This window comes from Agelaius tricolor, unplaced genomic scaffold, assembly GCF_023055355.1.
Source record: "Agelaius tricolor isolate 1412-34295 unplaced genomic scaffold, bAgeTri1.0.p SCAF_5, whole genome shotgun sequence".
Lineage (NCBI taxonomy): Eukaryota > Metazoa > Chordata > Aves > Passeriformes > Icteridae > Agelaius > Agelaius tricolor.
This window is the reverse complement of record NW_027269265.1, coordinates 47,677,540-47,703,121: the sequence shown is the minus strand read 5'-3', so window position 1 is coordinate 47,703,121 and position 25,582 is coordinate 47,677,540. Positions and strand designations below refer to the sequence as shown.

At 38.1% G+C, this 25,582-nt stretch overlaps 1 protein-coding gene across 1 annotated transcript in view; it reads right to left on the bottom strand.

Annotated features, from left to right (window-relative positions):
- KCNQ1 (potassium voltage-gated channel subfamily Q member 1) overlaps positions 1-25,582 on the bottom strand; it is a 330,494-nt gene that overhangs the window by 209,185 nt on the left and 95,727 nt on the right. Inside the window, exon 11 of the mRNA XM_071427757.1 lies at positions 19,245-19,365. Within this exon, the coding sequence (XP_071283858.1) occupies positions 19,245-19,365 (121 nt within the window). The remainder of the gene's footprint in view (positions 1-19,244; positions 19,366-25,582) is intronic.

The window sequence follows — 25,582 nt, the reverse complement described above, 5'->3', positions numbered from 1 at the left end:
CAGGACCAGGCAGTGGACACTACAGGTGTGGCCTCACTGTGCTGGTGAGGCCACACCTGGAGTGCTGTGTCCAGTTCTGGGCCCCTCGCTGCACGAAAGACATTGAAGGGATGGAGAGAGTCCAGAGAAGGGCAACAGAGCTGGAGAAGGGTCTAGAATACATCCTGTGAGGAGTGTCGGAGGGAGATGGGGATATTTAGTCCTGCAGGCAAGACCTTATCACTCTCTACAACTGCCTGAAAAGAGAGCGTAACTAGGTGGGGCCTGGCCTCTTCTCCCAGGTACCAGATGACTGGGAGAGAGGACATGGCCTCACCTGTGGCAGGGGAGGTTCAGGCTGGACATCAGGAAGAAATTCTTCACTGAAAGCATGGTTAAGCATTGGAATGGGCTGCCCAGGGAAGTGGTGGAGTCACTGTCCCTGGAGGTGTTCAAGAAACAACTGGATACGGCGCTTAGCACTGTGGCTGAGTTGGCATGGTGATAATTGGTCTAAGGTTGTCTTAATGATCTTGGAGGTCTTTTCCAACCTTAAGGATTCCATGACCTCAATAAGTGAAAAAGATCCAGAAAATATTTCCTCCCCTAAAAATAAATAGAAGTATGACAGAACAGAAGTGACATCATCCTATACTTGTGCCAGTTATGGCCTAGGTGCTGAAATGACAAATCCACTAAAAATATCTATGAAAAAGTGATACCACATTACATTTACATTTTTGGAAAAAGAACACAAGGAGGGTTTTTCATCCTGTATCAAGACATCCAACATTGTTACTGCCAGTTAAACCATTTGTAATTCTGATTACACCACCACCTTGAGGCTCCATGCAAAAAAGAATTAAAAAGATTTAAAAGAATTTACTGATTAATTTGCTGATTCATAGGTTCTTTAAAAACACATTTACTATTTTTACCAAGATTTTTTCAACATTATGCTGAAGATTGCATGTTTCAGATCAGTAAGGCTTTTTACAGCCCCCCTTTTTCTGTTTCAAAGATGCTGATTAATCTAAGTTACTACATATCAGACATTTTAATTGTGAATGTTTCCAAGCTCATGTCTGCCTTACATCTGCATTCCTCTTTAATATATAAATACTACCACTGTGTATAAAGCCCTGAAAAACACATCACAGAGAAGAATAGCCTGTGTTGTATATATACGGCAGACAAACAAAATTCCATGGAAAAACACACACTGTAAACATCAATGCCTTCCCATTGAGGACAGCTGCTGTAACACAATCCAGGGTGCCTGCTGCCAGGATTTTCCACATGAGTGCATCTTCTTTTAACCGCTGCTCAAACATTGGCTGAAAGAGGAGCTGCTAGACTGAACATGTGTCTGCGCTCGGACGACAAACACACGGCACAGCACTGGAATGCAGAGCAAAGCCCGGGGTTTGGGCGGGAAATGAGCTGCCTGCTGCCTACCTTTGGGCTGAGTCCACAAACACTTCTGGGCTGCCTTTCAGAAATGCATTTTATACTTCCCAGTGAGAAATAAGTGAGCATGTTTGTAAGCATGCATGCAAGGCACAGAGGTTATAAGGAGAAGTTATCAATAAATGAACCACAAGCTCATTTATCAATAAATGAACCACAAGTTATGACAGCAGCACAAAATATGTATCTCCTCTTGCAGCCAAGTAGAAAGGAAGGACAAGCCTATCAGACACACTTTTGCCAGATTAAATAAAATAGATATTGGCAGAAAATTTCCAAGCTATAAAATGCTGGGAGGAGGAGGTCATCATAGGTCACTGCAGAAAACTTCTACATAATATCAACAAAATGCAAACCAAGTCCTAGATTAGATAGAAAACAGAATCAGGTTGCCCTGCACAAAAGGCATCTCAGCTGCCAAAAGTACAAGAGCAATTAAGGAGCACAAATCAGCTTAAAAGCAGAGGAATAAATGGTGTAGAAAAAGGGAAGTGCTCACTTGAATTAATGAGTTTGTAAATTAACATACACACATATTTATCCATACACACAGCCACAGACTTCCACAATGTCAGGGTAAATCATCCTCACTGGACATCAGGCTGAGGGGTCTGATTGACCCTGGGCTCAGATGTCCTCTAGCCCACCCCAGCTCAAAGGGCCAAGCTGATGGTTTTTCCCTTGACTTCTGCTGCAGACCTCCTGCTACACCTCTGCAGAAATGGAAACCTTTTTCCTGAATTTCCTAGGCAACAGAACAACCGCTATTGATTCTTGACATATTTCTTACAAGATAAGCTCACAAACATTATAGATTTAAAATTCTAGAAATGTACCAGCCAAAGCAGACATAAAGTTACAGTAAAAGTTGTTTTAACTGGCAAAATAATAAAGGTTTCCTGCACAGATGAGAACACTCCAGGATACCAGAAATCTCCTCCCTCTCCAAAGCCATCAACTGATCTGGTGTCCTCTCTCTGAGTCACTGAAGTAAACAAAGACATGGGCTGTATGTGTGAGAGAAACATTACATACAGATCAAGAGAAGGATTCAAGAAAAAACTTGAAGGATTGAAGCTTCAAGGATTTATTGGGAACACCTTCAAAATTTTAAGTGTACTTCTAGCTTTGCAGAAGGGCTTAAAACTATGTGTAGCCAAAGGGCTAAGACAACAAATGGTTAAAAAGAGATGCTGATACTTTCTTAAGTCTTGTGATTCAGCAGGGCCTAACTCACAATTTATGACCTTTTTGAGGCTGGCAATGCTATGATTACTCAACCTGGCTCATAGCTGGCAGACATAGTCCAAACAAGAGAATTGGAGAATCTCAGTTCTAATCCCTGATCATTTACAGGGATTCAGCTGGATCTGATTCAGCAACACATGCAGGCACATGCTATATGTTAAACAAAATGTTACCTCCACTGAAGCTATTAACACTCAGAAAGCACTCAAAGTGCATGCTTAACCAATTACCTAAATTGGGGGCTACATGTTCAGAAGACAGCTACTCCCAAAAGTGGTGTATTCTTCCTTTGGCTTAATTGCCTACTCAGTTGACAGTGTCTGCTGTGTTGTGGGAAGCATGCACATGGTCAAGACCAGAATTACTGTCCAATAACACGCATCAGACAATATTCAGTTGAAGCAATAAAAACAATTATCAATGCAGCTACAAGGGCAGAAGAAGCAGAAAGCAAGCCAGGCAGCTTTCTGAAACTTTAGAAAAACTTTTTGGCTCCACCAATACCTTGTCTCAGAAAATGTTTGCCAAAAACTCTCAGTTGTAGCATATCTTTAGGTTACTGACAAACCCTGTTAAGCCTGGTGGCTCCAGTCTCTGCATGATTTAGTCCTGTAGCCTCTCAACCAAAATTAAGGTTGGGATTTTTTTTTCCTTTTTGAAAAAGAAACCCAAAACAAACCATGAAAACAAACTGTTAAAAATCTTAACAGAGCCAGAAGGAATCCCACATTGTTCTTAAGACCCTTTTAGCTATAAATGGCATCATCACATAGGTAGAGTTAACAAACACATGAGCTGTGAAATCGGTTTTAGAAGTCTTGATGAAATTTCATTTTAAGAAGAAAACTAAATGGAACAATGATGTTGAAGCATGAAAAATCTAAATACAGGAAATGGACAAAGAGATATAACACAGAATAGAATAAGCACAAGATGTGAAGTTACCAGTTCCAAATATATGACTTGCTGAACACCATTTGCAATACTAAAAATCTGCAGCTTTCCTTTATGTTAGAATTGCCAGGTAAACACCAGTACTTTCAGAAACAGAAGCAGGTAAAGTTGGACCTTAAAAAGACCCCACTTTCTAAATCTCTTAGAACATCACCTAAGAAAATGGAAGAGCCTCAAACAGAAAAGTAGCAAGAAGCAAATATGTGTATGGGACTATATTCATTCTTCTGTGAAGCCACGCCATTTAGACATCAAATTCCTTTTGAATTTCATAGAAAAATGAATCACTTTAACTTCGTGAACCCCTGCCCACAAAGTTAAAGGGATCATGGCATACTTTGCTGTGAGGAGGACCAGCAAAGTCTGCATCCCTGTAAATGAATATCCACAATATGAGGCAGAGATGAGAAGGTAGCTGGCGGGGGGGAAGCTCAGCATGAGCACACCGAGGGTCAGACATGGCTATGCACAATCAGACATTTAATGAATTTCTGCAGACAGCTGCTTACATAACTGTCAAGCTGTCCTACCAGCCCTTCAAAAGCACCGAGGCATTTCCCCTGCTTTAAGGAGGGGAAAAAAAAAGCCCACTCAAGAAGATAAGAAAGGCAAAACTCATAGGCTGCAATAGTCACAATTACTTATAATAGCTTATGACTACATGGATTAAGCTTTAATTATTACACTGATGCCATTTGTCTACTATTGGATATGCAGAGAAACCAGTTCTAACTTGTCAGATATGATGGACTCGTGTTTTCTAATGTTTAAAGAGTTATAGTTTGCCCTTGCCTTTTGCCAACAGTGTATTTCCCCAATTAAAGGAAGTTATTTTATACTATTTTAAACAAAGGTTGAAGAAATTTGCCGTAGGAACAAACTTCCTGAGCTTCATTATCCAGAGCTTTAAAATGACTGGCAAGCTTCACTTTTGAGTCATATAAGTTAATTGATGACACCATAATCAGGTCTAATCAGGTATTCTTTCTTCCTGGTAAATACAATCCAGGATACCCTGAGGGATTCTGCTAACCACAGATGTAGAGAAAAACACACAGAAAAAGAGGACAGGAACACATTTTTCAAGATGTCTTTTCCCCTTATTCAACTGTCGAAGAGAACAAACGCATTGTCCAATGGGGATTATAAATGAGCCTCTGCCCAAAGTTAAAACTGAACTTCTGAAAATATACATGCTACCACTTTGAATTTCATCCTTCTGACTTTGACAACTTTTATCCTATAGCAAAGATTTACAAGAGAAAAAGGTAGATGTAAATTACTTTTAAAAATACAAGACAGATTATGAAATTATATACTTTTTCTGGTGAAAAGAAGGGAGAAAAGGGACAAAGGAACCCAGCTACCAATTTATCCACAGATTTGCCAAGTCTCATGACAAGATGATGAAAAAACCTTTAACTATTTCCATCTGATGGAAAATGTAGTTTAACAACCTTATAGGAAGGCTCCTAAGAACATATCAACTATCTTTAATAAAGCAAGACAAATTAGCACACTCTGCAGCTTACTTCCCCTGCCCATAAGGCAGCAGCACTTTCCCTTTCCCAAATGCATCAAAACCAGAGCTCAGATGCAACAGCTTCGAGGAACAAGTATTGGAGAAGAGTCAATGATGGATTTCTATGAAATTGTTAAAATATGTAATTTCAAGAAAAAAAATTGTTAAGGCCTCATGTACATCTCACTTATTTTGTCTCTTAATGGAGATAAGTAAAACATACTGACTGCTGTCAGAAAAATTAATTACTTTGACTGATACTCTAAGCCTTACATTGTCAAAGAACTGCTGTAGTACCTTTCTCCCCATCTGTCCTGAACTGAGCTGTTATATCTACTTTTCCCCTCTGTAACCTGGAGTAGAATACACAACATTTCACATTGGAAGCAGACAGACAGATGCTGGAAGAGGAAATGCCTAGTTCAAGGTTAGTGTAATCTCACTCCTTTGGGCGTGAGTGAGAGTGAAATATTCACTCTCTGAACTGAAACGTTCATCAAACTGTCGTATGAAATCAAGCTGAACCTACCTGTCAAGAAGAAGAGAAAAATTATCTGGAGGACAGGGGTTGGCTCCTGATGTCAGTCATTCAATTGCTGTAAAGATACTGGCTTACTACAAGAAGTACAAACAAGGCTGAGAAAACAGCCTGTCACAGCCACCTCCCTCACCATTTCATTGCTCATGCAGAGTTTACCTGCATCCTTACTTTCATAGGGCTTCTCTTCATTAAATTACAGGCATTTTCCAGCTCTCAACGCTGGTAACATCTCATCCTTTCTCTAATAAAAAAAAACAGTTTTATGCGCAGGAGAATTTACAAAACCTGGTTGTTTAACTCCTTTTGTGGGTTCTAAGACTTTCACTTCAGTGGAGGAACCACCTGTGAGCTTTCCCTCTTCCTCCTATCTTACACAACTGCTTAGTTAATGAAATGGAGTATCATTTAGACTTAACTCCTATGAAATTAAGGTAAGGCCAGACAAGAAATTCAAAAGTCCTCTGGGGATGAGTGACATGAAGACAACAGGATCAAATAACCCTATGCAGCAGTGTATGCACATGTGCCCAACTTTTTCTTGTTGATCCACCTGGCAAAGAAAGTTAAAATAAGGGAACTCATGAAGGACAAATCACCTGAATCTTTTTATTCTTTCATATCAGCAGAGTATGCCATATCTGATGAAACTATTATTCAGCCAACAATAATATGCATAGCAAAATGCTGTCAGCCATGATAAGGAAACATTAAAAAAAATGCAACTTCCCAAGTATCATAATTTTTCAAGGAAAAAGCCACTTTCTACAATAATGACCTCAAGTGAGACACGCTAGGAGATGGCAACATAAACTTCAAGATTATCACCCCTCTGAGTCACTTACACCCTATTTATATCCAGTTGAGCACTCAGTGGTTCCAGCACCATTACAACATTTTTTTCTCATCTTTCAAGGGTCCTTCCTTTTTCTTTTAATAGTTTCCAGAAACCAGGGAGATTTTGACATGCTAAAGTGACAGAACGCTATAGGTAACCTTGTTCAGCAGCAAAATACTAAAGGTCTATCAGCTTTTAAATATGTGTTCTCTCTTAAGAGGAAACAGATTCCAAACTTTGAGTTAGATAACATGTTAAGTTGTTAACTTCTTTTCCACCTTGCATTCTCTTCTGAGACCTATTCTCATCATGGACCTATGTCTGAAACTTGTTTGAAAGCTGTGCTCAAGACCTATGCTGCAAGACTTTTTCCCATGATGTGTTGTGACAGATAAAGAATAAAATCACCTTACTTTAAAACTATAGTTCTGGAACACTGTGCTCATGCAACTTCACCTGCAAGGGAAATCAAACAGTTTCAAATTTGTATTGGGAGTAGCTGGATCATTCAAACACAAGGCAGAATGACTGGGGGAAAATACTATCACTTATCTGGCCAACTTGAAGTTTTAATACTTCTCCACAAGCCCTGATGGCAGTAACTGTACTAAATCTGCAGTGACTGTATTGAACATCACACAAGTGGTCTTTAGGAATGCAAGGAGCAGGCCTCAGAAGGATGGAAATAAGGCTTCCTGAGCACTGGCCTATCTCATGTCCAACACAAATTTGGAGAGATATCCTGCTCAATCCTTCTCAAAGATCAACAACTTTAAAACCAAGTACACCTTCCAACTAAAATCCTTTGTATCCAGAGTTTTTAAAATGCATATTATGTTTAGATTTCCTCTTATTTCACAATCTTGAGGTGATATTAACACTTGAGTCTGTAGGTGACAAGTGTGGAAAGCACTGTAGTCATCTCATCTAACACTTACATTATCATACACATACATATATATGTATTTTTAACCTTTAGACTGAAACAATTTATCATACACACTCTGATTTTTTTACCCTTCAAAATAAGGATTACAAATAAATCTTTCCTAAAATTCTAGCAAACACTCTACTTGAAGCATCAGTGAAGCCTGTTGAAATGTAAGACTGCACTCATGCCACTTTGCAATGCAAATTTAGTTGCCCAAGTGCCTATTAACCCATAGATGAGTAACTCCGAAGTAGGGAAAATTTCATGTATGACATGACTGCCCCCTTGTGCCGAACTAGATCCCCTTGCATTAGAAGTGTGATTTCTCACGTCTTAATATGAAAAACCCACTAAAGCAAGTAATTAAGCTAGTTTCTTAAGTATGAAACTAGAGCTATACAGTTCTTGTAACTATGAAAAAACAAAATGTAAGCTAGGGAAAGCAATTTGGAAAACAGCACTGCACAACACCAAAGTGACAGGATCTTAAATCACGGTCACGTTTATAAACAACATTAGAAAAAAATAATTAAAGCAAACAGCTTTTTCAATCTCAAAGGCTGCTTTCTTTATGCAATCTCTTTGTTCACAGAATGACCTGGGTTGAAGGGATTTTAAAGGTCATCTAGTTCCAAACCCCTTGCCATGGGCAGGGACACCTTTCACTGAACTGGGTTGCTCAGATCCCCATCCACCCTGGCCATTAACACTCCCAGGGATGGGGCATCCACAACTTCCCTGGGCAACCTGTGCCAGTGTCTCACCACCCTAACAGTAAAGAATTCTTCCTTATATCTGATCTAAACCTGTCCTCTTCCAGTTTGAAGCCATTGCCCTGTGTCCTGTCACTATATATCCTTGTAAAAAGTCTCTCTCCATCTTTCCTGTAGGCTTCCTTCAGGTACTGAAGGGAGCAATTAGGTCACCCTGAAGCCTTTTCTTTTCCAGGGTGAATAATCCAAATTTTCTCAGTCTTTCCTGATAGGAGAGGTGCTCCATCCCTCTAACCACCTTGGTGGCCATGTAGTTCAGTTATGAAATTAATTCAATGAAGTCAAACAGCAGGACTGTGAGCTGAGCTCACTGGGTCAGACACCCAGTGTGACCCACTGGCAGCTCTGAACACAGAAGCATGGGTTCAACATGTGAAATGAACTGTACTACCAAGAGAAAATTCCCAAAGCACCTCAACAGTCCAAGTGGGCTCATAGACACATACAGGAGAAACATTCACTTTTCAAATTATTTGGATGGAAACCTAGGAACTAAGAAATGGCAAAGTTAATTTCCTGGGAGTTACTACTTCTGAATATACAGCCACATGGTTCCTAGAGGAAAACCCAAGTGTCTAGAATGCAGCATTACAAATTTAATACCAGAAAACAATGAAGCAATCAAGCCAACTGTAATGATTTGAGTCTGAAACACATCAATTTGCCAACAGAATTAAAGGCATCACATCCCAAACATAAACACATCCAGTGGTATCACCAAGATCAGCTAACTTTCCTCCCATGTCCTCAGCTCATTTCCTCCTGCTGCTGCTGCTGATACGGCTATTCCTGTTCACCGAAGCTTACATCCTTCAATTACTCTCTTTCCTCCTCTCTCAGTCTCCTACAACCCATCTGCTTCTCCACAGCATCCCCAAGACTTTTCCCCTTCCTCTCCAACGCAATTCATTCCAGCCTTTCAGTGAGCTGACCAAAGGGAGCACAGATGGGACAAGGGGAACACAGGAACTAAGGTGCAGCTTTCTGATTCATTTTGTCTTCCTACTACCCAAACTCACTCCTCCTCTTTTTTCAATCTCTGTACTAGACCTGTCACTACTGCCATGTGCACTTTGAATGTTTTCTCTATCAAAGTGTAACTCTCTAGAGCTATCAATCTCCTTTCTCTACTGCAGGTTTTATGTTCTGCAGTCTACACAAACGCCTAATCAGGTAGGAGCTGGACTCAAAACTTGCAATTCAGATGTGAATATTCTCAGACTTCAGATTCTTGGCTTGCTTTTATCCTTTCCTCCCTTCCTGTTTTTTTTTTTTTGTTGTTGTTTAGATCTTTCTGACACAAGGACACCTTGCATGCATAAAATAAAAGTTATTACCAAACAAGAGACTCCTGACATTCAAATATTTTTAAGAATATATTCTTCTCTCAGTTGATCTGCAAACTATACTGACTACAGCTCCATTAGGTATTGTCTATATTGAACTGTTTTGTGAGAAGTTCATACCTTTAAACTGTGCTTCCTTGAGGAAAAGAGCTCCTAGTTGTACCATGGCTCAGATGTGCTATTGGTGGAAATACTGCAAAGTCCATAGCATACATTATTTTTCAGTTCATAACTCACAGGAGAAGTCTGAAAGCTTTCAAGCTTTCAGACAAAAAGACAGAAACAATTAAGAGCTCTAATAATCTGATCCTGCTGTTTGTAGTCATTTAAAATTATTCATGTGTTTCAATATGGAAGTGATTTAACATAATTTAGCAAACCTGAAACCTACATTAAGATGTAATAATGATGAATGGATGAGACACAGCACACACACTTAGAGAAAACCTCAGAGTCCTGCAGAGTAAAGGAGGTACCCCAGAAAACCTGGCAGGTGCCCCAATGTGGGTGGTCTTAAAAAAAAAAAAATCCAAACCAAAAAGCTAACCATCACAAAACCCCCCACAAAATTCAAAATTAGCATCTGAAATCTTTTCATAGGCAGAATTGGGTTAGGTTTCTAAAATAAAAAGCAGATGGACTGAGAACACTTTCTAAGTTCACTGAAGAATAAATACTATGGTTGCATCCCCCCATTATTTATTATCCCAGCAGCCAATTTAGGACTCAAGCACAGCTATTTCTGGTCTACTACCTTCCGGTCCTTGGCATAGGCTCCATATACACCAACCACACTGCAAATCCTCTGGGACAAAGCTCAGTGCAAATCTTTACCTTTCCTTCTGGACAAAGACATTTCTCACAAAACCTAAAAAGTTTGAAGTTCTAAGAAATTAAAAATCAAGAATAATGACTGGAATGCCAACTTTTTAGTGTATTTATCACAGTTTGAACACAGATAAAGTTTTGTAACATCTGTTTAATTAGGCACCTGACTTCCTGTTCCTGCTGCATTACCCATTTATTTTATGGGATGGGTAATAACAAGAACCATTAAACGTTGCCCAATTTTAAAAATAGCAAAGAGTAGAGGGTGGAAAGAGAAAATGAATACTTTTTCTTTTACACTGTAGTGAGGAATGCTGTGATATTTTGGGGTTCTATAATCAAATAAAAATTATGAGCTATTTTTTAAATATTAGACATTTCTATAATAAAATCACATACTTTAAAAAATGAAGTTGGTTCACAATTTTTTTTTTGTTTGCTTTTATTTAAAAAAAAACCAAATTACATACATACTGGTGTCAAAATTTTCAGCAGGGGTGGTATGACTTTGGTATCTATGAGCTGTTCCCAAGTTACAGACAGTGCCAAATAGGTACTGATTATGAAAAAAAATAGATACAAGGGCTCAACTGCTTTTTCAATTAAAAGCTGCACTACATGGAAAAAATCAAGTCATGAGGATAGTTCAAATACATTTCACTGCCTACATGTTAAAGGTTTCAACAAAGTGATCTTAATGTCAGACACAGACAAATAAGTAATTTCAAGTAATGCAAGGACCAGCTTTCTGTTCACCGCCCTTCATATTTGTTCTGTAATGACTACAAAACTTTTCTGGCATCATCTGGCGCTTTCTAATCCTACACAGTCTGGGTTATGGAACTGGCCTCCTTGGAAGTGCCATCCCTTCAAAAAACACTACACCTACAAAATGCACCCTCACAACCTCCCGTTAACCAAGACTCACAAAATGAATGTTTCGTTTCTGCTGTGCTCTGCTCACTTCACCAGCTCTTTGCAGGACGTTGTGTCATGCTGAACATTCTCCGCCTCAGTTTTCAAGGCTGTAATTTTTAGGGGCCCAAAATTCCTGAAAGACCAAGTTCCTTGGAGCCACACCACTCAACAAGTCCCCTTTTCAGGAAGAGTCACATTTCTGTACCAATGACACTTGGCTGCACAGGAGATGGAGCCTGGCTGTTGGGCAGGCCCTGATCAAAAGGACATGAGGATCGACCACCACCACCACCAGTTACCACTTTTTGATTCATTTCCCTTGACGTTATACTCCACATTTTACATGGGAAGAAGAAAGGAAGAAATGAACACAAACACATCAGTTTTCCTTGGGAAAGACAGACATAAAGGAGTAACCAGCCAAGTTCACAATAACAAGCTTCTATATTTATTTTTATCCCAAAAAGCACTCAGTAACCACAGAACTGAGAGGGATACAGGAACCTGAGAGAAACACAGACCAAAACACAACCACAGGCAATAGGTCAGTGCTTAGCTTTTAGTCTGCTAACAAGCTGACAACTAGTATAAGATATTTAAAGTATTTTGTCTTCAAGACAGTGAAAGTACATCAGTTTTTCCCAGCTGAACTTCCTGCTGAAGTAAAACAAAACATACAGTTCTACATATGGGGTGACAAAGTTAGAGACCCTCAGTGAAATCACAACTATAATCAGTCCTTGCAGTCACAGAAAAAAAAATTCAATCAAGATTTCCACAATCTTCTATGAGCTTTCTATCCAGAGCAAGTGCCAAGGCCATGCATGCTGCACTTCACACACCCAGCATCCAGGATGATGCAGAGAGCTCCCAATTTTACAGCTCTGCTATGGATTTGGCAAATGTTTAAACCAAAACCTTCCACTTCTGTAAGCTTTGCTACACCAATAGGGTGTTAATCACACTCGGTCATGTTTTTAACTTCGGAAAAAAATCATCAATCGTGATCAGAAAGAGCAGCTGCAGAAGAAAGCGTTTAATGTGTCAGTGTTGTAATTGAATTTCCACAGAAATACAGCAAGAGGAAAACACTACATTTAGTCTGGATTGGGTACTGGTCATACTGGGAGCAGCATTTGCTTATGAAAAAGAACTGCAACCATTTCACGAAGCTACTAAGAAAAATGTATTGATAATATATTCAAGCAATTTTCAGGTCACTTTTACCCACAGAATGTACATCATGCAATGTCCTGGACAATTACAGTATTAGGCCAGGTAAACTAACCCTTGGAATTTACACCTCTTGGAATTGTTTCCCTGTGCATTAACACTTTACAGAAAAGTATTTTCCTGTAGCATTGCTGTTCTGATGCACTATTTGGCAATATTTAAACCAGCTGTTGATGTCCATTTTTCCAATAAAGTGTACTTTATGACAAAAGATGCTCTAACAAGACCTTATTAAAATTAGTGGTCCAAGTATTGAAGCACAAAGGTCACATGTGCTATTGGTTTTAAATACCATAATGTTTCATGCCTGCACTTGATAGCTCAGCCTGGAACTAGATGATTAGGTCAAAAATATATCAGATTAACTATTTCCTTGTTAGGCACTGTTGGTTTCCAACTCTGCCCCAAGAACAGACATGGATATCTGTGCCTACACTCACATCCACAGCCATCGTTTCAATAAAGAATTTTTTTTTTAACAAACACTAACATTTTGACCAATATTAGAATTTTTTTTTTTCCTAAAAATGCATTTGCTAATTTTTGTCTGCACATGGAATAAACCTCAGTAGTCAATGATGTCTCTTGGCTGCCACACACTGACCTTGACAGGCATTCCTACAACCTCATACTGATACCAGGTTTTCCTGCTGGAAAGCTCTGACCTTGAATCCAGTGTGTTTGCTGCACAGATTTAGCACAGTCTATGCAGCATCTCTGGGCATAATGTTGCCCATAGATTTTGGAGTATTCCAATCTAAATGCTACTTACAAGTATTAAATTTTGCAACTTCCTAACTTTGTTGCTGGTAAAAAAAACCAAAAACAAACAAAAAAATGTATTGGTAAAAATCTATTAATTTTTGCATTGTTAATAAAATGCTAAATGTTATAAAACATATCCTTTTTATTGGATAAAATAACTCCCAATAAAAGTGCACACATTATCAATTAATTAATCAAGTTTTTAACTTCTTTTTTTTATCCAATGTATCTAAACAAAAAGTAAAACCATTCTCCATCCTCACAACAGAAAAACTTTATTCCTGTCTTGAATTTTAATTCTGGAATTAACTCAAGACCATGATAAAAAATTTAACCTTTTTTAATATTAGATAAAAGTAGGATATTTTTATTGTCTCCCCCATTCAATAAAAATTAAAATAATAAAAAGGTTTTGCACTTATCATTCTGCATGATGCCCAAAGTAAACAATGATAAAAGTCAGTAAGTGGGGAGTAGCTTGTTGTTTTTACAGCAAAGGAACCCTGTACTTCTGAATCACTAAGCAGCTGGAGTCTGGTTTAATTACTCAACATCAATCAAGATGTAAAGCAGCACTTGGAAACCAAGGAATGCAACGTTCATCTGCAATACAAAAGAAATAGCTAAGCTATCTTAGCTTCTGCCTAGACAGTTTGTACACTAGAAAAAGTCAACACATTACTTTTATACCATGTCAGTAACATAGAATAGCCAAACAGTAATTTTGCACTGCACTCGAATGCATCTGTGACAATTTGCAGTAAGGAAGAAAGGACCCTAAGAGTCTTATTTCATACAGGTTTGCAACCTCTAACACAGGAGATATTTGTACAGTACTGACTTCTAGCAAATAGCAGCACCAGCACTTCCCTCTCCAATAAACAAAAGATAGAAAGTTAACATAATAAAAAGAGGAGATGTGAAATTGCAAACTCTACTTTCCTGCCTGATTTTTTAAATCTTGTTAATTCTTTGATATAAGTCTTTTACTGTGATTATGCTCATATTAAAAACACAGCACAGTAATGCTGCAGCTTGATGGAGTGCTACAGCCTTTCACAGGATCAAAGGGAATCTGATTATCCCTTCTGGTCTTCAGAGCTATAGACATATACTGCACACTCTGTCTAATCTATGAAAAAAAGCAACCACCCACCACAGTACACAAGAAAAGCTCCCTGAAGATAAAAGAGGCAAGTAACCACACGGACAGATGTTCACCACACCACTGATTGCACTGTCAGAAGCTGCTCGGTTGCTGCAGTATCGAGGGTGAAATAAGACACCATGAAAAACTGCCCAAGTCTTCAGCACTTCTCAGCTTAATCCACATATAAAAATAAATACTGTAAATAACTTGCCTGTTTTACAGAAGACACAGTCAGTCAACTTTAGCCAAGTCTGCCATGGACATCAGATGCAGAACACAGGAACAGTTTTGTCTGCTGGGATCCTCCCTACTCCCTATCATTCAAACACAGAACAGGCACCAGCTCAAAGGGCTGCCAGGTGAGGCATAGGATGGCTGAATATATAAATATATAAATATATATATATAAATATATATATATATATATATATATATCCAGATGCAACAGCCCCTGCTAATGTCACATTTGTCTCAGCACAGCCATTCCACACCAAAGGGAATAACTGAGGGAAACAGTCCTCCCCTTTTACTATTAAATCAGCAGATTGTAAGCAGAATTCCTAAGGGAGCTTGATGACACACTGAAACATGCTGAATGAAAAAGGATGCTGCCCAGCATCCATCAAGCACTGAAGCCTTTCCTGTAGCAAGTCAAGCAAATGACTGGAAAAATGGCATGTGACAGTAACCAGTGATGACTGAACATTAAGGTCTGGTCTTAACTCAAGGATGTTCTTACAAAGCTGCTATCACTGCTCTTCTTCTAATGTGCCCTGTCATTAATGACAAAATGGACCCCATGGAAGTCATGGTTTAAATGTTCCTAACAGCATTTCAAAGAGAATTCTTGTGACAGCAGAAGTCAGCTCTTCCATCTGGCCCATTTGAGAGTGAAACTGAAATATTTGCTCAGACTTCAGAAGGTCATTTTGGAAGAGAAGAAGATAAAAGCAGGAATCTTTTACAATATGACCTAGCAAATCAAAGCAAATAGGGATTCCACTCACTGATAATCCAAAAGAAAAGAGACAGTTATAAGACAAATACAGCACTGTTTGTTCTAGGCAATGTGGTTGTATCTCTTGCCAACAACCTATATACTGGTAATTAAAACATAGAACACTTCATAAAAATATAAAAGAAAAGAGAAAGAAAACATTATTTCCAACAAAAACCAGTGGTAACTGCAGCACCATGGACACTGCACTCAGTGTTTACCAGCACACTTTATCTCAAATTCTTCAAAGTGATCAAAAGCATCCATTCCAATAATTCAGAAACTTCCATCTGTTATCATGTCCTCTCAGTCTGGAAATTATTAAAAAATCCTAAATCTGTTTGTGTAATTATTACATCTATTACACTGTTTAACAAGGAGGGGGTTATTTTTAAAATGTCATGACAGAATGCTTTCAGGATGGAAATACACTTAATAATAAAAATGAAGTGCTTTTTGTTTTTAATGTAAAGCTTTCCTTTGAGTGTAAGCCCACTGTAAAAAATCTAAGATCACATCAGTATATCTCTGCAGGAAGAAAACTATACTATATGTAAATAGACAAGCCCAATGCTTAACTAATTAAATGCATTTTCATCATCCTAGTTATGACATACCTGAAACATCTGGGGAAGAGTCATTAAAACATCCAGAATTATTGTCATTTGGATACAGCCAATAACAGGATCACAAATATGCCACGTTAGCTAATGCTTACGCCCAGAAATACATGCAGTCAGCTGGATCCACACTAATGCTGAAATTAAGCAATTACACAAACACAGGGCAAGAGTCTCTTGGTAATGGAGGCTCAGCTACAAGTAGCATCGATTTTCCACTGCTTTAAAATGCAAATAAAACAAAAGAGTTAACACAGTGAAACAGAGCAGGAGACAATCTGGGAACACACCGGGAGAAATAAACCAGTGAGAAGTCCAGAGAAGAGGGCTGGTATTGCTGCTATCCCCTTTTCTATTTCACTTTTACAACACAACAGACCACAGCAAGGATTAAACTGAAGGACCAAGTTCTGTCAGAAACATCACACTGTGTACTGCATTTTTTAAATTGTTACAGGTCATTTTATAGGTTGTCCTGTTTGAACATCAGGCCTCAACGTCCTTAAATTATTGTTTCCTCAAAAGGCTACTGATAGTGGTTAACTGATAGAGTAGTCTTTCTTAATGAAAGATTTCCCATTAGCAATTCCACAGAAGTAGGGCTACATTAAATACAATATTTACTTCAAAACAGGTTTAAAATAGAGTTAGACATACATCTTGCCAAAAGATAAAACCCCCCCCTGCATTTTTATTATTGGACACAGAACCAGTCCTATTAAACTCAGTGAGAATAGGCACCTACATTTACCAAAAGAGAACAATTTTTGCATAAACAAGCAGGGCTCTGAAATTTAATTTAAAGGGAAGCCTTAAGCCCTTTACCACAAGGGTTGAAATTTGGCATTTACTTTCCAGGACTAGCAAAGGAAAGGAACTCAGCCTCATTGGTTTCTAAACCACAAGGATGCCAAGTGTTTACTTTTCAGTACCACAGCATGTGCCCCACTCTTCTGACATATGTGTGCTACCTGTCAAAAGGAAATATTTTTCATACTGTTGGCTAAAAGCTTTCTAGTTACATGTCTCAAATTAACTATGTAAAATTTACTCATGTATTCATGACTTTCAAAAGTTAATGTCTATTCTGGAGTCACCTTTCTGTGATTAATGGAAAAGTTAATGCACATGTTGCAATTGGTGAGGAAATAGTTCCATGACTCCCAAATCCATGCATCCTCAGGTCAAGTATTTTACATTATGCTCCCAATTCTGAAAATGTCTTTGTGTTTCTGTTTCTCTGATAGAGTATGTACTGCTTTTAAGACCTGAAACTAGATATACTCACACTTAATTTGACCAGTCTATACTGTGGCTAGTGCCATAATTTTGTTGAGTACTTGGGTTTGCATTAAAAAACATAGGATTTTCACTAACTTTTTGACTAACCCTCCTATCTGGTGCTGATATGACACTGTTTAAGGCCTTTTAATTAACTGTGCACAAAGTACACGCACTTTCAAGCAAACAAGTCTCAAGATCTATGTTTGGGCACCCATGTTTCAAAGAGACACATTTAAATTAATTTTTTATTGATTTAAATTAATATTTTATCCAGTTTTACCTTTCATCCAATTCATTCCATTTTGAATCCTAACCAAAAGTCTTAAAAGAACCAATGAATCCTATTTTCTTCCACCCTAGCAGAGGCTCAATTCAAATGTGTGGGGGACAGATTTTGTACTGTCCCATCATTCATGCCTTAGAGCAATCCAGGGAAATTTCAACAAAGGTTACAACCAAAAATTAAGGGAGTAAAAGAGAACTATGTAAGTTACTAAAAGTTGAGAGTGTTCATTTGGTGAGGTTCTTCATCTGAAACACACCTATTTAGCTACTACCCAAATTGGACTTAAAGATGATAGAGTGCTTTGTGAAATGTATCAATAAGAAAGAGCTACATAATTCCCAGACTCAGAAAGGATATTGGAAACTCCTAGCACCACAAATTTATTTAAAAAAAAAAAAAAGAAAAAAAGTGGTTTTGTTGCTCCATTGTTCTTGTCTAACGCTTGAGGAAATTTATTACTTCCTCCTCCTTCTTGTACTAAGAAATCTTCCAGAATACAAATCTCTTAAATCCCCTGCCTACAAACAGATGCACACTTGGGTGAATCAGATGAAAATGCCAATACCTTTGCTTAGGGACAGGGAAGACTCCACCCAAACATTTTCTTTTTCTTTAATAAATGCCTTTCCAAAATGGCTCTAAAAATAAAAAGTATTTTTGCAATATTTAGAATTCTGCTAACTATAGTGTATAGGAAGAAGGCCTGGAAGTTGGCAGCAGTCATTTCTGCATGTTTTGTACCTCAGAAATACAAGTATGCCAAGAATTTTCATTTGTGGTTTCACTGCAGAAACCCTCAGATTTCTAGAGTGGAAAAAATTGTTTCATTCCTCTGCTATAGGATATACTGCCATACATCTTCTATGGCAAACAATTAACATTTTTCAGGATTTTCAATTACACAATGTCAGAAGATTTAGTTTCAAAGGCATTTAGAGAAAAATCTGCTGCAACTCTCTTTTTTTTTTTAAGAATAATCTGAGAACCTGAAATACCATTTTACCATAAAAGACAAGTGGAAAATCATCTTCCAGAAGGGAAAATACCAACCCCCTCCCCCCACGCACACAGCCTTATAGGCTTATTTCAGATTTTTTTTTATATATACAACAAAGCAATAATAATGATCAAACAGAGCTTTTCTTCAAATGTAGAACATAATTCAACCATTAGAGAAAGTGCTGCTGAAATGGAGAGACTTGTATTTCATATTAGTAGTATTTAAAATTTGCACTTCAGAACTATTCCACTGGAAAATGGTGGAGGGAGTAAGATAACCTTCACTAGGCAAGTACTCCCACACATTGCCTCCACACAAAAATCTTGAGGCTATCAAGATGCCCAGAGACATTAGCTACAAACTAAAGCCTTGTGTCACAGCCAAGTGAACTTGTCTTTAGGTCAGCAGGAAGATTTACTGGCACTCAGAACAGGATACACCAACGTCAAGGCGAAAAGGGTTTGACGCAAACATCTGAGATATTTGAGCCCTATCAGCCCCTCCCACCTGAACTGCCTTCTCTTGTCAAGTCAACCAATGCCCAGTTCAACAGGCTGGACTTACTGTGAGATGTGAGTTATTGGGGTCAGCAGGGTCTCACCCTCCAGGTCAAGCTCATCGGCAAAGCTGCTGGTCCTGATGAAGGGTCCTGTGCTCACATCTAGAAATGCTGGGCTCTTTTTGACTGTGGGAAAAACATGCAGATAACAGTTCAAGCAACAGCATTTGTCTGCAGCTCACCTGGACCTCTGAAATACTGTACATTTTAAAAGAATATTGAATACAAAAGTTGCTACCAAAATTGCACGTACCGCAGAGTTCCCAAAAAAGCAAAATTTTAACTCTTCCTCGGCCCAAAGTATTTGAACTTCTGGTGAAGATTAAAACTAGTTCTGGTGAAGATTAAAACTAGTATTTTATTCTTTTTTTGTGTTCATACTCCTGATGCACTAGAATATTCAGTTATCTATATGACAGAGGACTTCATGCATTATTAAGAGACAATTTGCTGATTCCCTCTCACACTACAGCATGAGGCTAACTCAGCTTTGGGCTCAGAATCAGGACAGGTGGCAAGATCTCCAGCTCACCCCAGAAAAAGTTCTTACTGGGAAGGTTGATTCACAAAACTTCAGATATTGAAAGTTTTACTGGCCGATTTACTTGCAGATCATCATTTTCACGGATCCAAGAAATCAGGGAGAGTGTCACAGTTTTAATTTCTAAACTCAGGCTCTGAAATTCTATTAGATACTAACACTAAGAACACCAAGTGCTTTTTCCAACATGGCCCTAAAATTTGTTAGAGAAGCTACAACATTTGCATATAAATAAAGCTACTGGTGTCATTTACATGACTGTAAATGAATTTACAGAAAATAAAACTTGATAACATTCCATATAAATCATAGGTAATTGTGAAAAGTCCACAGAAATCTTTATCAGTCCAACTAGTTGGAATATTCAATAAAACAATTATCATGTCGTAATTTATGAAAACCCTACTTATGTTTATGAAATATTAAATAAAATATTTTATAATATAACAGTAAATAATGCACTGCCAAAAAGCCACACAAAACCTATAGGAATACAACAGAAATAGATAACTTAAACATAGCTGATATTTCCTGAGAATAGAAGTGGGAATATCAGGAAACAATTCTTTTCTTTTAATGCAACCATTTTACTCAGGTAATTGGGTATTTTCATATGGCAGAAATGGATTTGAATTTAAAAAAACAGAAGAGAAAGTATTATTTCATCTTTAAGCACATGGCTGTCCAAACTACAAAAAGAAAGCCTCTGTACTCCAGAAATTGTAATAGGAAAGGATGACCTCTGAAATCACAGTTTTAAATAAATAAATAAGACACCTGCTAGGAGATACATTTATTACAAGCAAGAGCCACTTGTAGCACTTAAAAATTAAGATTTTGTAGCAAGTTTTACGAAGCACTAATTTCTATTTTTGCTTTTAGCATCATACTAATATTATGGTATCATACTATTTCATCACTTTGCTATAGCCATCATTCAAAAACATGTCTGTGAAACCAGCAAAATAATTCTAGATAGAGATGTGCAATGAAATGTCTTTCAAACAGACTTCTTCGGGCTTTCACCAAATTAATTTTCACTGTCCTCATTTCTACATGACCTAAATGAAACTTTCCCAATGTGTAGCACATAAGGACTCACAAATGTTTTTGTTTTCTGGATGGCAAGTGATAAAAACTGCTGGACCTAAAGCCATGTAAAGGGTTTGCTGCTCTTGAGACTGTGCTCATGAGAGACACAGCACACTCCACACACAAGGGAACTGCAGGAATAGCAATTCTTGGGTCAGTCACAGCTATTGCTTTCCAGTTTCGTGGGAAGGGAAAGAAGAACTGGCACAATGAAAAAAGAACCAGAAGTATGGGGATTTTTGAAGGAATTTTGAATGAGTTAGAGATAGGATTTCTGAGTTTTTAAATGATGTGGCTTCTTTTTCTTATTTTCTACATAGGTAGGAAGGGTGAGTTTGGCTCACATCTTTACTGTATGGTTCAGAAGCTTACAAGATTCCTAGTGATAAGACTTTTTAAGGATTTCTTGACTAATAAAACACTGCTAATAAGGATATTTGTGGTTTTGACCAAATTCTTAAATATTTAATCTTATGGACTTATGTTACAGTGTAAGATTTTTTAGTTAATCTTGTTATGATACATGACCTACAGCACTGCATTCTAAACTCCTTGTTTACTTTTGTAAACAACTTTTTGTAACTACATTTTTTCTATATCCTAAATTCCAAAACTCTAAACCTTCTTCTTCTTAACCTAACGTGTTTCTGCTTTAAACTATTAATTCACATTCTCGCTTCTAGTACCTAAGTTTGAAAGCCTTTTCCAATGTCTCAAATCAAATCCTCTGTTTAATCCTAAGCTTTGAAAATTCCCTGCATTTCAAATTCCATCACAAAAGTTAAGACTGGGCTTCAGCCTATTTGAAAGAATTCTTGTGTGAGCACACAGCAAGCAGGAGCCGATTAGTATGAGGCAAACATGGTATCTTCTTCCCTCTGTTTTAAAATTTCTGAGATGATCATAACTAAAAAAAGAGCATGGCCTTAATGACAGTTTCTCTGCTTCAAAGTGCCTTGAAACAGGGCTCAAGCAGAACACCAGGGAACATACTTTTTTTATTTATAAAAATAAATTCATAGGCACTAGACTTTGGACAAGTCTTTCTTAGAAGGCAGTGTTAAAAATATGCTTTAAAAAGACACAATTTCTACACATGAAGGCTAAAGAGAAAAAAAAAGATGAAGCTTTAGACACTAGTTTTCAATGGATAATAATGGGTGAATTTAAACATTTGCAATTTACAACCTGTACAACCTCCAGACTCAAAATTCTACTGAAACATCTCTTTTTAGAAACCAGCTCTGTAATTTTTTGTGCCACAGAAGACAGCTCCAGACTGAGCATTGCAAAGATTTAGTAATTAACAAAGGTGATGAAACATGATGGAACAATGAAATATTATGAGCATTACCTGGAGAGGAAGGAGCGCTGGAAGACTGCTGGTCTGTGGAAAAGGATGGCCAGGAGCGCTGACAATCTGAGTCAGAGTGAAGATGCACATGAGACAGAGATAGAAGAGGTGAAAAGAAAAAAAAAATAAAAGAAAAAAAAATAGAAGCTCCAGACAGACAGCTGAGGAGATGCAGACATACCTAAAATTTAGTATGTTCTACCTGACACAAAATTAAAAACACTGTAGCAAACAGTGTATGAAACTGTACAAGAGAGCATTACACATTGGCAGAACGTTCAGTGGTCACTGTGGAGGGGTCATGGCTTTTCCAAGCCCATTTTTCATGGCAGTCTCAACTGCTGCAAGATATTCCTCCCTACAGGCCGATCTCTGTTTGCCCCTTTCCTCCAGACTTCAGGGTTTCACAAGTTTTTCCCTTTGCTAAGTGTCCAAGCCCCCAGGGGTCAGACCCCTCTCAGTCTGGTTCACACTGTTCACAGAGCAGCTCTCTCCTGGTGAGGTTTCAATGCTGCCAAGTGGATGGGGCAGTTTGGACATCCACGTCGGAAGCTTCCAAGCACATCCCATACAAAGTTTTTGAAGCTGCCCACTTCAACCATGTAAACCAAGTGCCTGCCTCAAGCTGAATTTCTTGGGGAAATGTTTCAGGCAAGCAAGAGGAGCCAGTGATTAGAAAGAGTCTCAGTAAAACACACAATCTTTACATTGTGTTTAGTTCTTTTGAATAGCATTATGCTATTAATAACTATTTCATTAAGAAGTGCCTGTGAATTCACACACTTGGACAGGCTGATACTTCTCAGGAATGGTGCCTTACATTTATGCAATGAGGAAAAACTCTTAAAATAAAAAATGCATTGGAGTAAAAAAAAATCAGAACAAACCCTCATTTTACAAGTGACCTCTCAGTGCTACACACATGTCCTGGTTCCAGCCAGGACAGGGTTAATTTTTGCAGTAGCCAGGATGGGCCACAGATCCTTTGGTTTTTGCTGTACTGATGATGCCAAGAGAAAAAAAAAGGAGGGAGAAAAAGCTGGAAATCGATTGTTGCACAAAGATACTGGCAGGGAAGCCAGATGAGGGATCCAGGAGTGTGAAGACTAAAGTAGAAGTGTGCAGCCCAAAAATTTACTGAATGTGAGAAAGCAGCATATGGATATGTTGCTAGAGGCTTTCTGAAGGCCAAATTAAAGCTGAATGAGTATCCTTTATCCTTGTACTTTCTAGTTTCTTCCTTCTAAACTTTTGACTTGGCAGCTCCAGTTTTCTGTGCAGATAATCTTTTTCACAGAAGTAAAATAACACTCTCTCCTCTTTGAGCTGCTGTGAGAACAGTGTTAGACATCCTCTCAGTTCCACTGAGCTCTGCTTGCCTGGCTGGGACACAGAAACTGAACCTGTGATGGCTGGTAAAGCTCCTCTGATATTTCCCCAAGATGAAGGAATTTCTTGTTTGGTGGCTCTTGCTGCCTTCCTCATCTTGTTCCACCATGTCTATCCCCACCAAAGATGCACCTCATAGAATGGTGGAAACTGGGAAAATCAAGGATTGATTGGGGGAATCCAGGAGATTCAGTTTGGTTTTGCTGTTTTAACACCTTAATTACACCTGTGTCCCATGTGGGTTCAGGGGTGAAACTGAACTTTGCCATTTCAGTCAATTTAATTCAAGCCTGAGCATCCTTACACTCAGTCACTGGAAGGAAGCCTCTGCTGTCTGCAGTGGATTCAGAGCAGAAAACTTACAGGTGGCTCATAGCACTCTCACTAAATCACAGAGGTCTTTTGCCCAGACCTAGCCCTAATCCTGCTGTCTTTGGGGAGCACTCAATTGCTAAGGAAGTGCCTAAGCAAGCACATTAGAAACATCACAAGACTACATAGCTGCTTAAGTGATCACAGAATCCAGACAAACAGTAAAATAAATTATTTAATTTATGGGTCCCCATCTGTTCACAAATATCGACAGCATATTTTTACAGGAACAGATGCGTGTACTTCAGAATGCACAACACTGGGGGGTCAAATCTGAAAGTTTTATCCCATCCTAATTCAGTTATTTAGAAATTAATTTGCATCATACACTTAGATAACTACTGGATGAATTATATCTTATTACTAGAAAACTATATTTTTCTATTGGCAATATATACATGAGCAATTTTTCTCAAATATAAAAAACCATTAGAGGTCCTGTACTTATACAAATGAGTGCTCACTTTTCTCTTTGTAATGAGACTGGGTGCAGTTGTGATTGCAAGTGTGAGAATGCACATTTTCTGTCTGTCTAGATCTCCTTGGCTGCAAAAGATTTCTTAGAAATTATATGGCACTAGACACACATGAAAAGCACTGCAAACATTACACTGTCATAAGATGGCATGCCATAAACAGAATTATTTTCCTCAACTTACCAGGCAATTTTAACATTCCTGTTTGTCCTGTATACTTGTAACAGTTTATAGAGGAGAACACAGATAAAAAAGAAAAAAGATAAGTGTCAGAAGAAATAAGAGAAAATCCTATCACTGAAAGCTATAGAGCTGACTTTTGAAATAGCAATAGTAGGCTGCCATCAAATTGCATTGTCCTTAATCAGCTCAGAAATTTAGTGGTAAAAGGTGGGACTTTACAACTCTAAGCATGGTTCTGTAATTTATTTGTTTTGAAGAAAGGTGTCTGTACTCAAATTTTGAGACAGTACTTACAGTACTTGTCCACCTTTTAGCAGCTATGTAATTTCTACCACCAGATGCAACTTGCAACCATTCCTTAGCAGAGGCCAAGACAGAGTGGAAAAGCATGGATGATGCAGAACAACACAACACAAGCACACCAAAATAGCACAAGGAAGGCAAGATTTTCTGGTTGAGCTAAAATATGCCCAGTGCCAGCCCACGCTACTGTCTTATTTTAAAGCCATTACATTTATGTCAGCCAAATTTTTGAGGAGAAAAAACATCGGTACTTAAGGTATCTATAATCAATAAAACACACCTTAAAAATTAAACCATGCTCTTGTTGCCAAAATTTGAGCAATACATTAAAAACGTCCAATAAAAGTACATTTGTAAAAATGCCACATTGTAAATTCAGAGTTATTCTGGAAGTTCAGTACAGCAAAAGCAAATATAAACAAGCTATTAATCATAAGGTGATGATCAATGTCCTGTCTTCTTTTTCCTCATACTGTACCATTTTATACATTTACAGTGACATTTAATACAGATGTATCCACATTTATATTAAGTACTTCTGCTTTCAAAACTTGATTCACAGCCTACCGCACAGAGCAGATGGCATGAGCACATGATGATTTCATGTAGCAGACTATGTTTGGTGCAGCCAAG